Genomic DNA, 14,844 nt, shown 5'->3' on the forward strand with positions numbered 1-14,844 from the left:
GTATGGCCTTACTCACGGAAGCGCTGGTCTTCTGGCAATGGGCCCGAAGCAAGTGCACCCCAAGCTGCAAAGCCCGGGCACGCTCCCATTCCCGCTCCGACACCATCCAGTACCCCAGGAGCTGCGGGGAAAATGGAGGAGAGGGGGAGGGACAATCAGCCCCTGGTCTGAACCAGCCCGTCTTTGCCCTGGCAACACAAAAGTAATGCTGGTTAACTGCGGGCAAGGCTCTCCCTCCCAGAAACCCCATAGAGCGAGTTGGAGGGTGGTGCATTTCTAGAGAATGTCCTGCTAGCAGAGCTGGATTCAAGATTGGAGGGGGCAGTCCTCTTGGCCCTTGCAGGGTGTAGTAGTTCATCATTCCAGGTGGGGCCTGCTTGGTGTTGGCCCCACTATTTGTGAAACCTACTTCCAGCAAGCATTCACTCAATGCCTTTGCTTCCAGAGGTCAAGAAAGCCCCCCAAAGTGATCTTTCCCCTTCTCAAAAGAGCTTTAGCTGATCTAATCCAACTGAGTCTCTCTATCTCCACTCAGAATGTGTTGTATTCTGCCTGAGCCTCTGTCATTTTTGATCTTTTGTTGTACGTTGCTTTGCTCTGAACGGAAGCTTAATGGAGAACTGGGGTGATGCAAATAAATGGGTAAATACACACAGCTCTGGCTTCTCAAGAGCCCCACTGTCATGGACTGGTTGGAAACAGAAGAGTAGTGGGAGAAAGCAGCTGGGGAACCCCCAAGGGAAGAAGGCCCAGAGTCAGGGGAGTGGTGGTGAGACAACAATGAGTGGTCAGAGGGAGAAGACTGGGAAGTGAAGGTGTCAGAAGCTGAAGAGGTAACAGGGTTTAGTGAGCAGGGAGAGTCTGTGGCAGAGAGAAGTCCAGACTCAGAGGCAGAAGCTGAAGCGAGAGAGGAGGGAGGCCAGGAGGCAGAGAGGAGTCACAAGTGTCTCCCCCTCCTGCTGTGACCAGCTCCCATTCCCTTCTGTCTCCTAGAACCATAAGAGGCATGAAGAGGGCAGAGGAGAAGTTAGCTTCATGCAGGCGTAGTCTCAGATTGCTTGGGGGAAATCCTGAAGAGGAGGGGACTTAGATGGTAGGGAAGAGGTGGGGATTTTCAGTCCTGGCGACTGATTTTCATCGAGTAAGACTGCTGGGAATGAACTGCTCTGCTCATTAGGCCTGACACTCCACCAAGTCTGTGGAGATCACGTTTTTGCTAATAAAGAATTATCTCCAACTTTGAACTGTGTTATTACTGGCCTGTACGCTCCTGTAACATCTACTTTGCCCTCCCTCTGGCCTGGGAGCAAAATGTGGGAGGAGAGGAAAAGGAGAGCAGCCGGGAGAAGACAGATTTAGCAATGAGGGTTAGAAACTTGACACAGAGGCTACCTCCCGCCCTGCTCACCTGGAAGGCCTGTTGGAACCACCGCAAATTTGCACTCTCCCTTTGCTCCACCCTCACCACCTCTTCCTCCAGCAGAGTCTCCACCAGTTCCGACAGGGATGTCAGGGCACCCGTATGCAGCGCTTGAACGCTGGAAGGCAGCGGTGCCTAGTGGTGCAGAAGGAGCAGAATGCTGTTGTTGTTTTTTATTTAACAAAATCAGTGTACCACTTGAGGGTACTAAATCCTCAAAAAGATTTATGAGGAACATTTTGCAGCCCCTGGAGTGCTCCTCTTTCAGCAGGCAATCAGCACCCAAGCAGCCAGCCCCGTCCCAACACACATGCACACCTGGCCTGCATCCTCTGCCAGCCCCAAAGGAGGAAGAGTGAAGACACTGCTCAGGGCTGCCTCTGCCAGCGCCTGGTTCTCCTCCCGGCTCAGCTGCTCTGGCACATGGCTGAAGGGAGAAGAGGAAGGTTGTCAGGGTTAACATCTTTCTTGACCATCCCTGAGTCTGTATTGCAGCGGGTTGGACTAGATGACCCTTGGGGTTTCCTTCCAACTTGAGAATTCTATGCGTTCCGGAGCCAAAGTGGCTGAGGGCTCCATATCTGGGTGACCCAAGGGTAGATTCCCACGCAAAAAGTTTGCCAGCTGATGCCTGCAGCAGCCAGTGGGGGGCTGCATTTGTGAGCAACCCATCCCAGAGGCCGGCAGGCCATTAACGGCAGAGAAACTAAACAGTGGAAAGAGGCTGGGTCACACCCTGTCCTGGAAAAACAAAATATTCTTTTAAGATGAATGAGGGCTGTCTGCGGTAATATGGCACTCTGTGTATGTTCAGAGGCGCTTGGGGTTCCAGAACTAAACTTGGGCTTTGAAATCAGAGCTTGAAAGTGGCTCAGATGGATGCACACCCCATAAAAAGAAGGGGTGCTGGAAATGGGGTACTCACCTCAGGTGCCGGAGGGCAACCATCACTTGCTGGCGGACGGGGGATACAAGGGCGTCGAGGGGCTCTGCTTTGATAATGTCCTGGAACAAATGCCGTGCAAGGGAAGTTCATGGCATGGGCAATGGACCCTTGGTCAGGAAGAAAGTCAAGACCTTGGCTTGAATGCTTCCAAAGGATCCTCCCCAAAGGGTCACTATCCTTTGGGTAGCACACATTAGGCCGTCACTCACCTTCCAGGGCAGACCTGGTGGGTGACCAAGGCAAGTGAAAATTTGACGTCATTCACGGTCATCTGTCAGGGGTGCTTTAGCTGAAATTCCTGCATTGCCGGGGGTTGGACTGGATGACCCTGAGGGTCCCTTCCAAGTCCACAATTCTATGATTCTCCCCACCAGCAGCTCTTCAGGGCATGAGCTACTGACCACCCCACCCAACCAGAATTAAAAAACCACACTTTATTAACTCTTCCCAATGGCTTCGCCTAAGCGCAGACCAAAGCAACTCACTACGAGGAGGTCAAGCAGGAGGCGTTTTTGGGGCAGACAGAAGGTCGGGGCATCGCCTTTGCTCAGGATCGAAAGGCTGATCTCAGACACACACTGGGCGAAGCTCAGGGCCAGCTCAGCATCTGTGGCTCCCTGGGGAGGGACAGGAAAGAGGAGGAAGGAGGCTGGCTCCACAAGGAAAAAGACATACATACATACATATATACATACATACCTTTCCTTGATGAGGTCATGGGGAAGCTCTGAATGGAGGGCAGAGTCTCATAGCCTTGCTAATAAAGACTCCTTTGTCCCGTGGAGTGTCTCATTCCATCCATCACACCCTTGTCATCATGTACTCCCAGAACAGCGATCAAAAGGAACATATACTGGATTTATGCTTTCTCTCCTGGCTTCTAAACCCACCGCTCCCATCTCAGAAAAGGAACATGGGATATTGGAGCCCATCTGGCTCAGTATTGCTGAACCCTGATTGGCAGCAACTATCCAGGGTTTTAGACAGGTGACAGCCCTGCCAGCATACACCGTTGGGGATTGAACCTGGGACCTCCTGCAGATTCTTTATGACTGAGCTGTAGTACATGGGAAACTGACTCATACCGAGTCAGAAGCATTGTCGTGGGCTGGTTGGATGTGGAGGAGGAGTGGTGGGAGGCGCCGGCTGGGGAACCCCCAGGGGAAGAAGGCTCAGAGCCAGAGGATTGGTGGTGAGACAGCAATGAGTGGTCAGAGGGAGCAGACTAGGAGGAGGAGGAGGTGTCAGGAGCGGAGGAGGTAACAGGGTTTAGTGAGCAGGAAGAGGCTGTGGCAGAGAGCAGTCCAGACTCAGAGGCAGAAGCAGAGGTGGGGACCAAGAGGCAGAGATGAGGCAGACTGCTGAAGAAGCCAGGGACTCTCCCCCTCCTGCTGCGAACAGCTCCCCTTCCTGCTGGTCTCCCAGAACCAGAAGAGGTATGAAGAGGGTGGAGGAAATACAGGCAAGACAACAAAGCCTCAGATTCCTTGGAAAGAACTTAGGCAGCTGTTGGAAGGCGAGGACCTTCAGTCCTCACAACTGCCTCCTTGGGGCAAGCTCTACCAGGAAAAGTTGATGTGCTCAATAGGCCTGAGCTGCCTTGTTGCTTTGAATAGTTAACTTCACGGACACCATGGGAGTTATTGCTGACCTACTCCTGACAGCCGCTCCTGACAACCATCAAGGTCTGTGCCGTCTGCACTGACTGGCAGCAGCTCTCCAGGGTTTCAGGCAGGGGAGAATCTCAGACCTGCCTGGAGATGCTGACAGGGACTGAACCTGGGACCTTCTGCATGCAGGGCAGGTGCTCTGACTCTGAGATACGATGGTCCTTTCCCTGAAAAAGGAAAGCTAGTTAAAAAACTCCCAGCCAGCCCCACAACCTGTGCGTATCAAGTAGGTACCTTTTTTCTCCCAGTGGGGCAGCCCAGTTCCTGCAAGACAGAAAGGACAGCTGTCAGAATGGCCCCCATTCTGTCTCCTTCCTCTTGGGCTATGTCCCTCTGTCCCTCCACTGACAATTCCTGGCCAATGACAGGAAGTTGAGAGATCCAGTGAGCACCTGCTTCCCACCTCCTCCTTTTTCATTTATTAGCACCCACTGCCACCTTCTCCAACGTTGCACCCTTCAGGTGTTTGGGAACACAATTCCCACCAGGCCCCTACTGCAACCAGTGGGCACCAGGTTGGGGAAAGCCGACATGTTGCATCTAGACTACCTCCATGACTGCAGCCTCGAAAGTGGTGGCCACCCGCTTTTGCTTCCACAACAACCCTGCGAGATAGATTAAGCACAGAGAAAAAGTACTTTGCCCAGGGTCACCCTGTTGAGTGGCTGGGTGGGATTACAACCTGCTGACCCACATGTGAGCCACAAGCTATGCTAAGCTCCCCACGGGCACCCCCTCTGCAGTGGCCCCTGCCCTCTTTCTAGTTAGCTCCCTCCCAGCTGCCTCTCTACTCCTCCTGCCCACACTCTGGTCCCAATCCTTATGCCTGCTCCCCTCCATTTGTGGTGGAGAAGACTTACCGCAAAGTAAGTCAACTCTGGGCCGCTAGATGTGTAATGGCGCAGGATCCGTGGCACAATCTCGCTCGCCAGCAGAGGCAGAAGCTGTTCCCGGGGGGCACGGACCGCCATGCTGCCATACAGCAGGAGGAGGGCGCTCTTCACGCTGCTTCTCCCTGGCTCCGGCAAGCTCTATGGTTGAGGAGGAAGATTCGCATTCGTGGCAAAGCAGTCATGTCTCCCAGGGCTCCCGTTTGCCTCCATGAGCAGGAGCAGAAGACTCTTCTGATGAGAGTCTCAGTCACTCGCTCTGAAACTGAGCTATGGCCCTGGAAATGGTAAATTCTGCTCTCATGCCTCCCCAACTCCACAGCCGCTGGGGGAGAGAGGGAAGAAAGAAAAGGGGGGAAGCAGGGAAGTCTGAACCTGGCCAAAGTGATGGTAAGCTGAATCCTCCCCCTCAGAGATCACCTCCTCAAAGCGACTCAGGGTCTGGAGCACAGCCGTCAGCTGTCCCTCAGCGCAATAGACCACACACCAGCAAACCCCCTGTGGGAGAGAAGGAATGACCCTAGGCTGTAACCACCTTCCAGAAAAATCCGGACTCCCTCCCACAGGATCCAGTCCCCCTGCTTTTCCATCTTCTTCCTCTGGGTCTATCTACACTTCAAGTTTATCTCTTAAATATAATAGAATTAAAGAGTGCCATCATGCTGCAGTTCTCATGCTGGCTAACAGGTGGCAGTACAAACTACAGCATGACAACAAGTTGGGCCATAGTGACAATGGTCAGAGAGCAAGGAGGAGGAAAGTGGAGATGGAGGCTGGCAGGCAAGTGGCTGGGCATCTTCGGTGTGTTATCAGACATGTGCCCCAGGCAGACAAGTGAGTGGACAGGCTGGCAGCTCAGAGGACCAGTCAGGACAGGATAGGGGAGCTTCCCAGGAACTATTCTGCTCTGCTGCTGCTGCTGCCCACCTCACACTGATGATGCTAGTTGGTAGGTGAGCTGTAAGACGGGTTGGTGAGGCCAAGGGAAGTAGGGGGTTTGGCGAGAGGAGCAAGCAGGGGTGCAGCCCCTACGTAGCCTTAAATAGGGATGGGTGAATCAGTCAATTTTTGTATTTCTCAGTTGCTCATTTTTCCAATCTTAAGGTTCCATTCTCCATATTTCTGCATAACTTTGTGATTGCTTTTAAGTCCTCATGAAGATGCATCGCACAATTCTCCTGATGTACAATTTTGCATAAGATTCACATTTTTAGAAATGTCCCCTAACATTATGCACCCGGCATTTCTCTGGAATACGAAGAAACCAAAAAGATACATAGAGGGATGACTTAATTTTTTAGTCCCTTGGTGAAAAAACAAACTATGCAGTTTCATGTTCAGGTTGTCAGGTAAAGCAGAATATACATTCCTATCAAATTTGGTTAAAATCAGTGTAATTTTGAAAGGTTCAGTCTACCGTCTTGATTCAGAGCAGCATCCAATTGTCTCAGAATACAAACAAAAACCTGCTCCATGATCTCGGGGTATGTTTTGCGTGGAGAAGAGAAGACCAATGGGTAATATGAGAGCCAGTCTCAAAATACCTGAAGGGCTGTCCCGTGGAAGATGGAGCCAGCTTCTGCTGCTCCAGAGGGGAGGCCCTGAACCAATGGATTCAAATGGCAAGGAGGGAGATTCTGACTAAACATCGGCAAGAACTTTCTGAGGGTAAGAGCTGTTCAACTATGGAACGGACTCCCTCTAAGGTGGTGAGCTATCCTTCATTGGAGGCTTTTCAACAGAGCTCAGATACTCACCTGTGGAGTTTTATTTAGTTTCGATTCCTGCATTTCAGGAAGAATACATGACTCACAGACATCCAGCCTCCAGTGAAGGAGAGTCGACTATCCGCCAAGTTCCCGGAACCATAGAATTGTAGAGTTGGAAGGGATCCCCGTGTTAGAATTCCTGCTCCATGATTGCAGTTATGGGATTTTTGTCTTTCACATGATGGTGTATGTTTTGACTCCACAGAGTGGGAAGTGACGGAGACAGTATGTTTGTGTTACTGTGTTCCGTGAAGTGGGACTATTGTCCTTTGTTCTTTTTCTCTTTGCTGTCTGATGCTAGAGAGAGAGGGAGCCATGTTGCAGTGCTCCATGTGTGTTTATATGTAAATAAAGTAGATTAGCCAAAATGCTGAGTTGCTGAGGTCTGTTACACAAGCTGGGAAGACTCTGTGGTTCCCTAAGTGTGCGGGTGTCTGTTGGCATCGGTCGCTGTGATGTTTGGGCTGAAGAAAGCTTTTGAAGCTCCCAAACGATTGACCAGGAGGGACGGAACATGCCAGTCGGGCATGTGTCTCTACCAGGGTCCTACTCGAGTGTAGACTGAGCTCCTGACACCCCGAGGATCGTCAAGTCCAAACCCCTGCAAGGCAGGAGTCACAGCTTGATCTCTGGAACCGTTGTGCCAAATTTGGGTACATTTGGTGGGGGTAGGGAGCAGGTTAATGGAGGGCATACACTGCCCCCCTCCCGCCCCCAAGTAGCAGGGCTTGCCTTTCGCTGGGCTTCCTCCGTGTAATCTGTGTGCAGCAGCAGATCCAGAAGTGTCTGTGCCACCCCATCCACGTCCCCTGCAGCTGACAGCGCCATCCCCAAGGCCTTGTAGAGGAAGCCCTAGAGGGGAGAGGGAGGGTGGTGGCAAGCTGAGCAGCACAGACCCCAGCCAGCCAACGACACAGCAGACACACACATCCACAACCAAGGTGTCTCACCCACCGCGGCCAAGACCTTAGGCACAATTTACCTCTAGTATATTAGAAGGACCTGCAGCTGGGCCAAAGGGGGCCCATCTTAGACTAGCAACTTCTTCACATCGTGGCCACCCAGACACACCAGTGGGAAACTTGCAAGCAGGACCTGAGTGCAACAGCAACCCTCTCCTCTACTGGCATTCAGAAGCATCGCTGCCTCCAACCGTGGATGCAGACCATAGCTATCAAGGCTAAGAAGTACCAATAGCCATCTCCTTCAAGCATTTGCCTAATCCTCTTTTAAAGCCATCTAGGTTAGACTAGGTTAGACGCAGATGGCACTGTGGGTTAAACCACAGAGTCTAGGACTTGCTGATCAGAAGGTTGGCGGTTCAAATCCCCGCGATGGGGTGAGCTCCCGTTGCTCGGTCCCTGCTCCTGCCAACCTAGCAGTTCTAAAGCACCTCAAAGTGCAAGTAGATAAATAGGTACCACTCCGGCGGGAAGGTAAACGGTGTTTCCGTGCGCTGCTCTGGTTCGCCAGAAGCAGCTTAGTCATGCTGGCCACGTGACCTGGAAGATGTACGCCGGCTCCCTCGGCCAATAAAGTGAGATGAGCGCCGCAACCCCAGAGTCAGCCACGACTGGACCTAATGGTCAGGGGTCCCTTTACCTTTACTAGGTTAGACTGGAGAAATGCACAGAGGAAAGGGCTGTCAAAAAATTCAGAGAAGCGCAAATTTCGAAGGAGGGGCATGCGTTTCGATTTGTGAATTGCTTCACAAAGTGCTTTGGCTTTGCAGGTGAACCAGATCAAATTCACCCCCTGCCCCTTTGGCGAATGCTCCAGTCCAGCTCTTCATAGGAAGGTGAGGGGCTGGGCATTCATTGTGCACAGCTGAATGGGGAGATACCCGATATTTGGGGGGGGCAGAGGGAAAGCACTGACTTTCTCCACAGAGGAGTTGTGGTAGGTGTTCAGCTGCTTGGCGAGTTCCTTCCCCAGCACCAGGTTCCAGCCTCCCGCTTCGCTCCTCCGTAAGGACTTCTGCAGGAACTGAGGAGGCACCGGTTGAAACAGGGGTCACCGAGGAGGATCAGCAATGCCACAGGAACAGCTGGTTTGCTCACCCCACTGGTGTTACCTCCAAGAGTTTGGCTTCCCAGGCTGCGGGCTCGAGCGTGTACTTGCTGTGGCCTTTGGGAGAGGAGCAGTATTAGACAGAGTCAGACCAGCCAGCTCAGTGCTCCCTATCCAGGCTGGCAGCAGCTCTCCAGGGCTTGAGGCAGGGGGTGCCACTGGGGAGTGGAATCAGTGCTCGTTTTGGGGGAGCCAAGGAGGGCTGGGTGATTCTGGCATAGGCTGGAGATCAGCCAGAGTCACACCCATAGATAACCTGCAATCATAAAAATAAGGTGCCACCCAGTAACATATAGAAACCACTGCCAGACTGGGGTTGCGGCTGGCACCTGAACCACTCTTGCGATAGGGCCATGCCGCAGATCTGCACCAACTGTGCCAATTTAGGCAGACTTTCAGAGGGGGGAAGAACTCTGTAGGACTCTTGCTGTCAGGGGTTACTCTGACTCACTAACAGTATTTCCCTGGCCAAGTGAATTAATTACTGTTGTTATTATTGCGCGTGAATTTTGATGCTGCTTATTGCCAGATTAGGCCTCTAAGGATTCATCTGCAATTGAGCAGATCTAGGTGGTGGGTGGGTGGGTGGGGCCTCCCCAGCACTGTTCTGGGGAGAGAGCTGGCATGGTGTCATGTTTAGAGTGTTGGATTAGGATCTGGGATAGACCAGGATTCGAATCCTTACTTGGCCATGAAACTCACTGGGGGCCTCAGGGGCCAGCTACTGCCTCTCACCTTAACCTAACTCACAGGCTTGTTGTGGGGATTGCATGAGGAGTGGGGCAGAACCCACATGTGCCACCTTGAGTTCCTTGGAGAAAAAAGTGGGATATAAATGCAACAAATTGCATAAAATGCATTCCATAGTGGAATACAAGGCTCATATTTATTCAAAACACGCCAAATATATGTGAAGGTTGCCAAATGCTACTCATTCCTTTTTTAAAGCTTCCTATTATTGTTTTCTGGTTCTGCTATCTTGTGTTTTTATTCCTCTTGTTCTTATGAGTGTTCTGATTGTTATTTTTAGCTTGATGTTTTGTTTGTTTTTATGTTTATTGCGTCTGCAGATAAAATAAAAATATATAAACCAATAAATGCAACCCATAAATGCAGTAAATAAATATATATAAGCAAAGAAATGATTTATATATTCCCCCAAAAAAGGCTTTTTTTGTTTTGTTTTCTTCTTTTTTAGGGGAAGAGTCAGGTGGCAGAAGTGGAGGTGCTGGCTTGGTCGGACAACATCCTAGAGGAGAGGTCGTCCACCAGCAACTCTTGGCAAAAATTGACCCTCTGCACACACAGGTGTGTCAGCTGAGCTCGGCAGGGCAGGGCAGGATTGGTTTTTCCTCTCATCTCACCTTCCAGGTAGCGGACCAGGGCAGGTATCTCCACCCACCAGTGCTCCCCCACATCCCTGTAGGCCTCTGGGCGTAGGGCGTTCATCAGGAGCAGCACGGCAGCTCCTCGGCCGGTCCCTTCCAAGGGGGAGACAGCGAGGGCCTGCAGAGGAGGAGAGCAAGGGTCTCTAGGTCAGGAAGGTGGTTCACCCAGGTCAGGCTGCTCCCACCTCTGTGGCCTTCTGGAGTCTGGAGGCCGCTGGGGTCCCATCCTCACCAGCCTAAATCCACACCCAACACAAACTGGTAGGGAGGCTTTATTTACTTATTTTTAAACAAGTCACCTGTTTCAGCTAACTCTCTATTTTCTACTGTTATAAGAATTATATGATAAATGTTCATAACTGCATATATAAACCACATGTCTGAAAACCCACAGAAAAAGTCCTGAAACTATTTTGTCCCTCCCAAATTGACCTCAAATATTTCTCTGCAAGGTTGAAGGAAAATGGAAAAGCCTCCCCATTGTCGTTTTGTTCACAAATCCTGTCTTAAGGGTATGCCTGTGTATGAATAGGGTGAGCCTGTAGCCTGGCTCAGGAACTAAGTATTTATCATTACGAAAGACTGGCCAGGCTCCCCAGGTAATCTATTCAAGTGACCATTAACTGGTAACCTGCCAGACAGGAGATAAACAATGCACTCAGATTTCTGTTGTAGACAGCCTCTTCAATGATGTATGTATGATGTTTCTGGGGGTGGTCTTGGACTCCAGGGCGGGCAATTTAAAATGTCTCTATAAGGGCGGGCACACCTTTGTTCTGGGTCCTCCTCCGTCCTCCTGCGTGTGAGGGGAGCACCCTGTTGCAACAGCTTTAATAAAGATCAGGCTTACTAGCTGTTTTGCTTCTCAATATTCTCTGGTTGGCCTCTGTTATTTTCTCCTACCGATAGGGAACCCACGTAAGGACTCTATACAGGCTCTTGTATACCCCTTAAGGGAAAAAGGGCAGATTTTGTTTACAACACTACACACCAACTTGCAGCAATGTCTCTGAAGGGTTTTAGGCAGGGAAAGGGGGTCTCTCGCAGCCCTAGCTGGAAATGCCAGTGGGGATTGCAACGGGGCCCTTCTGCATGCAGGGCAGGTGCTCTGCCACTAAACTTGCCCTCCCCCAACCTTGTTTCTTAGGAAGCATATGTGAGTTCGGGTCCTGTTTCCTCCAAGAGTGTAGCAATGACGCAGCCCCCTTTCAGAAAGCGCTAGACGCCTGAACCACTCCCCACCCCTCCCCAGTTACCCACATCACTTACCAGGAGCCGCGCCATCAATTCTTGTGGAGTTGGTAAACCCCCTGGAAAGTGGAGAGAGGAAGAGAACAAGGGAGAGGGAAGTGGGGGCTGGAGTAAATAGGAACATAGTAAGAAGCTGCCCTTAGGGAGATAGAGAGTTGGCCCATCGGGCAGTGGGTTTCAGGCATGAGCCTTTCCCAACTCAGCCAGGGGACACTTGGGACTGAAGCTTGGGCCTTCTGCCTGTCAAGCAGCTTCTCAGCACTGAGCTGTGGCCCTTCCCATCCTGTGTACCCCAAAATCTCCTGCAGACTGGCAGAGGACCCTGAGACAACTTCATCTGCATCCCTAAATCAATGGAATTGGAGAGGCATTTGGGGGCTGCCTGCAGTGGGGTAGGAGAGTTGAAAATAATGCCAAATAATGCCAAAATATTCCACATCTGGCAACAATTGTGCCCTGTTGGCTTCAGGTGGTACATGGGTAAGGTAAAGGTAAAGGGACCCCTGACCATTAGGTCCAGTCGTGACCGACTCTGGGGTTGCGGCGCTCATCTTGCTTTATTGGCCGAGGGAGCCGGGTCATGTGGCCAGCATGACTAAGCCGCTTCTGGCAAACCAGAGCAGCGCACGGAAACGCCGTTTACCTTCCCGCCAGAGCAGTACCTATTTATCTACTTGCACTTTGACGTGCTTTCGAACTACTAGGTTGGCAGGAGCAGGAACCGAGCAACGGGAGCTCACCCCGTCGCGGGGATTCGAACCGCCAACCTTCTGATCGGCAAGTCCTAGGCTCTGTGGTTTAACCCACAGCGCCACCTGCATCCCTGGTACATGAGTAGACGAGTCTAAAAAGCCTGGGGCACAAATTGTCAAGGTCCTCTAGCAGCTATGGCGGCTCGTTTACCAGACGTTTTGTATTTAGTGTTAACTCTGGAATTGTATACTTGATTCTGACCAAACTAAGCCTCCCAATGTATCTTCTGCTCCCCCACTTCTGTGCTGCCTGCCTTGGAGGGGCGAGTATCGGGCATGGTGGCACCCACCTGTCCCCAGGCCATTCTGCTGGTGCCCCACCCGACGTAGTCGCTGCTCTGCCAGCAGTCTCAAGGCGTGGCAGAGGGGGGTGACTAAAGCCATGTAGGGGGGCTGCATGAGGTAGCTCAGCAACTTGGTCCACAATTCCTGCCAGGAAGAGGAGGGAGGGTTCAGCGCTTGGAGTCAGTTGCCTCCCTGGCCTTACAGAGCCCATTTCTCCTTAAAGCCCCAGTCATTCACCTCCATACCTCAACATCACTTTCCTGCCCTGCACATGTAAGGGGCAAGTTCCTCAGTCAGTACATGCTCAGAGGCACCCTTTTGCTTCACAAGTTGCAAGGCTAAGTGGACAAAACGTTCTGGATCAGATCTCTTGGCCAGGGGTAGCCAATGTGGTACCTTCCAGATGTTGGACTTTAACCAGATGGTTAGAGAAGGTACTGTACGGGAAATTTCACTTTTGGAATATATATGTGGGGAGGGGGAGTATAAAATTTTATATAAAGTTTATTTATTTGGTTTCTCGGATTAAATTTTACAGTCACATATCCAACATATAACATAAAAACAAGATTCCAAGGAATCTCTTGGACCTCCTCCCCTTTGTGGGTCCTATTGTTAATCATTTACTCCTGAATCTTTTATGATAATCCAAATCTTTTACCTCTCCATTGTGTCCAAAATTCACCATTAAACTACAAGTGATATTCCAATCCTACTAACGATTTTAACTGTTGACAATGGTCTTTAAGATAAGTTATAATTTTCCCCCATTCCGTATTAAAATTTTGGTCTTCTTGATTTCCAATTCTTCAGGTCATTTTACACATTTTGGCATAATCCATCAACTTGATCTGCCATTCTTCTCTGGAAGAATGGCATTTTTGGAATATCTAATTCACCACAGCAGGACTGTCCGGGTTTGGCCAAACAAGATTGTTCTGGCATAGTGTGGTTCCCTTTTATAACTTTCATTACCAACAATAGTGTATTATGCAAACCCCCAGTGGCTCGTATTAACACTATAGATTTGGAACACATACACTGTGGAATGTGAACGGTTTAATTTACTTCCCCCAATGATTATGATCTTGAACGCAATAAAACGTGTGAGAGAGAATGAACTAGAAACCCCATCTCCCCTGCCATCGTTCGATTCCCGAATTCAAGGGGTCCCTGACCTGGCTGGTGCCCCTTCCCGAAGCCACAGCGATGTGGAGGACCTCTGCACTGGCAATTCCGATGGCCTTCTCCTCCAAACCGCCCAAGGGGAGGCTCAGTGTGGGGTGCGTCTGAAAGAGGAACAGGCTCCTGAGATGGCCCCCAACCCCCTCCCCACTGACCTGAAGTCTCCAGGCCACTTAAGGGCAGGGCAGGGCCCCTGGGTGCTCTCACCAGCTGGTGGGCAGACACAGCCATCTGCAGGGAGACGTAGTTCAGAGGCCAGCCTTCGATTCTCTCCAAGTAGCTGGTGCGCAGCAGCCTCCCAATGGCCCGGAGCGTGGCCAGGCGGACCTGAGAGCCAGAGCGGGCGGGGAAAGACAATGTCCCATGCCACCCGAGAGGGGCAGAGGTGTACCACGAGGCACTTAAATGTGTTTGGGGGCCCTGTCCCACCCACGGCACACGACTCAACAGCAACCTGGAGGACTAAGTCCCTGGGCCTGCTGCTGGCAGTCCCAAATCCCTTCTCCTTCTCACCCTGGTGCTGTCGTCACCCAGAGCGGCCTTGACTACCCTCACGCACAGCTGCCTCCTGCTCCAGAGCTCAGGTACTGGAAGAGAAAGGCGGGTAAGGCTTAGCCTCTCTCCTGGCGTTGAGGGAGCCCAGCCCCCTTCATCATCCTCCCTGACCATTGGCCATAGTGGGACTTCGGTAGCTAGACTCCAATGAGAGAGCGAGGGAGTGCATGGTGTAGTGGTTTAAAGCATTGGACTAGGACTAGGGAGACCAGGGTTCAAATCTCTGCTCGGCCATGAAACTCACTGGGTGTGACCTTGGGCCAGGCCCTGCCTCTCAGCCTTGCCTACCTCACAGGGTTGCTGTGGGGATCGAAAGAGGAGGGGGAAGAACCATGTAAGTCCCTCTGAGATCATTGGAGAAAAAGATGGGCCATAAATGCAGCAAACAAATAAATATCTGGAGGAAAAATAATGTTGCTTGGGGAGTTATTGGGTTTTTTTTGTTGTTGTTATATTTATTTTAGCTCTTGTGCTTTATGTGGAAATTGCTCAGTTTGCTTGTGTGTTTTTAAATGTTGCAGTTATAGCTTATGACTACTGTACTTTTATTACATCGCATTGATATATTTTTTTTCCATGTTGGAAGCCGCCTTGAGCATGGTTTGAGCTGAGGAAAGGCAGCATACAAATGACATTACGTATTAACAAGAACAAGAGGCAGCC

General features: G+C 51.1%; 1 protein-coding gene across 6 annotated transcripts in view; it reads right to left on the minus strand.

Moving 5' to 3' along the window:
• MROH2A (maestro heat like repeat family member 2A) overlaps positions 1 to 14,844 on the minus strand; it is a 43,041-nt gene that overhangs the window by 17,038 nt on the left and 11,159 nt on the right. For 4 of the 6 annotated variants that reach the window (XM_083479143.1, XM_083479142.1, XM_083479147.1 and 1 more), the window contains exons 12-28: positions 14,140 to 14,213; positions 13,834 to 13,953; positions 13,620 to 13,730; positions 12,447 to 12,585; positions 11,423 to 11,463; positions 10,130 to 10,271; positions 8,770 to 8,822; positions 8,574 to 8,681; positions 7,428 to 7,547; positions 5,302 to 5,424; positions 4,897 to 5,067; positions 4,271 to 4,300; positions 2,852 to 2,983; positions 2,346 to 2,425; positions 1,739 to 1,847; positions 1,409 to 1,555; positions 17 to 121 (exon numbers count right to left, since the gene is read on the minus strand). In XM_083479143.1, the coding sequence (XP_083335269.1) occupies positions 17 to 121; positions 1,409 to 1,555; positions 1,739 to 1,847; positions 2,346 to 2,425; positions 2,852 to 2,983; positions 4,271 to 4,300; positions 4,897 to 5,067; positions 5,302 to 5,424; positions 7,428 to 7,547; positions 8,574 to 8,681; positions 8,770 to 8,822; positions 10,130 to 10,271; positions 11,423 to 11,463; positions 12,447 to 12,585; positions 13,620 to 13,730; positions 13,834 to 13,953; positions 14,140 to 14,213 (1,805 nt within the window). Of the gene's footprint in view, positions 1 to 16; positions 122 to 1,408; positions 1,556 to 1,738; positions 1,848 to 2,345; positions 2,426 to 2,851; positions 2,984 to 4,270; positions 4,301 to 4,896; positions 5,068 to 5,301; positions 5,425 to 7,427; positions 7,548 to 8,573; positions 8,682 to 8,769; positions 8,823 to 10,129; positions 10,272 to 11,422; positions 11,464 to 12,446; positions 12,586 to 13,619; positions 13,954 to 14,139; positions 14,214 to 14,844 lie in introns of all 6 variants that reach the window. The other 2 variants (XM_083479145.1, XM_083479144.1) reach the window with 2 other exon arrangements.

The sequence above is a fragment of the Podarcis liolepis genome (assembly GCF_965112155.1).
Source record: "Podarcis liolepis genome assembly, chromosome: 16".
Taxonomy (NCBI): domain Eukaryota; kingdom Metazoa; phylum Chordata; class Lepidosauria; order Squamata; family Lacertidae; genus Podarcis; species Podarcis liolepis.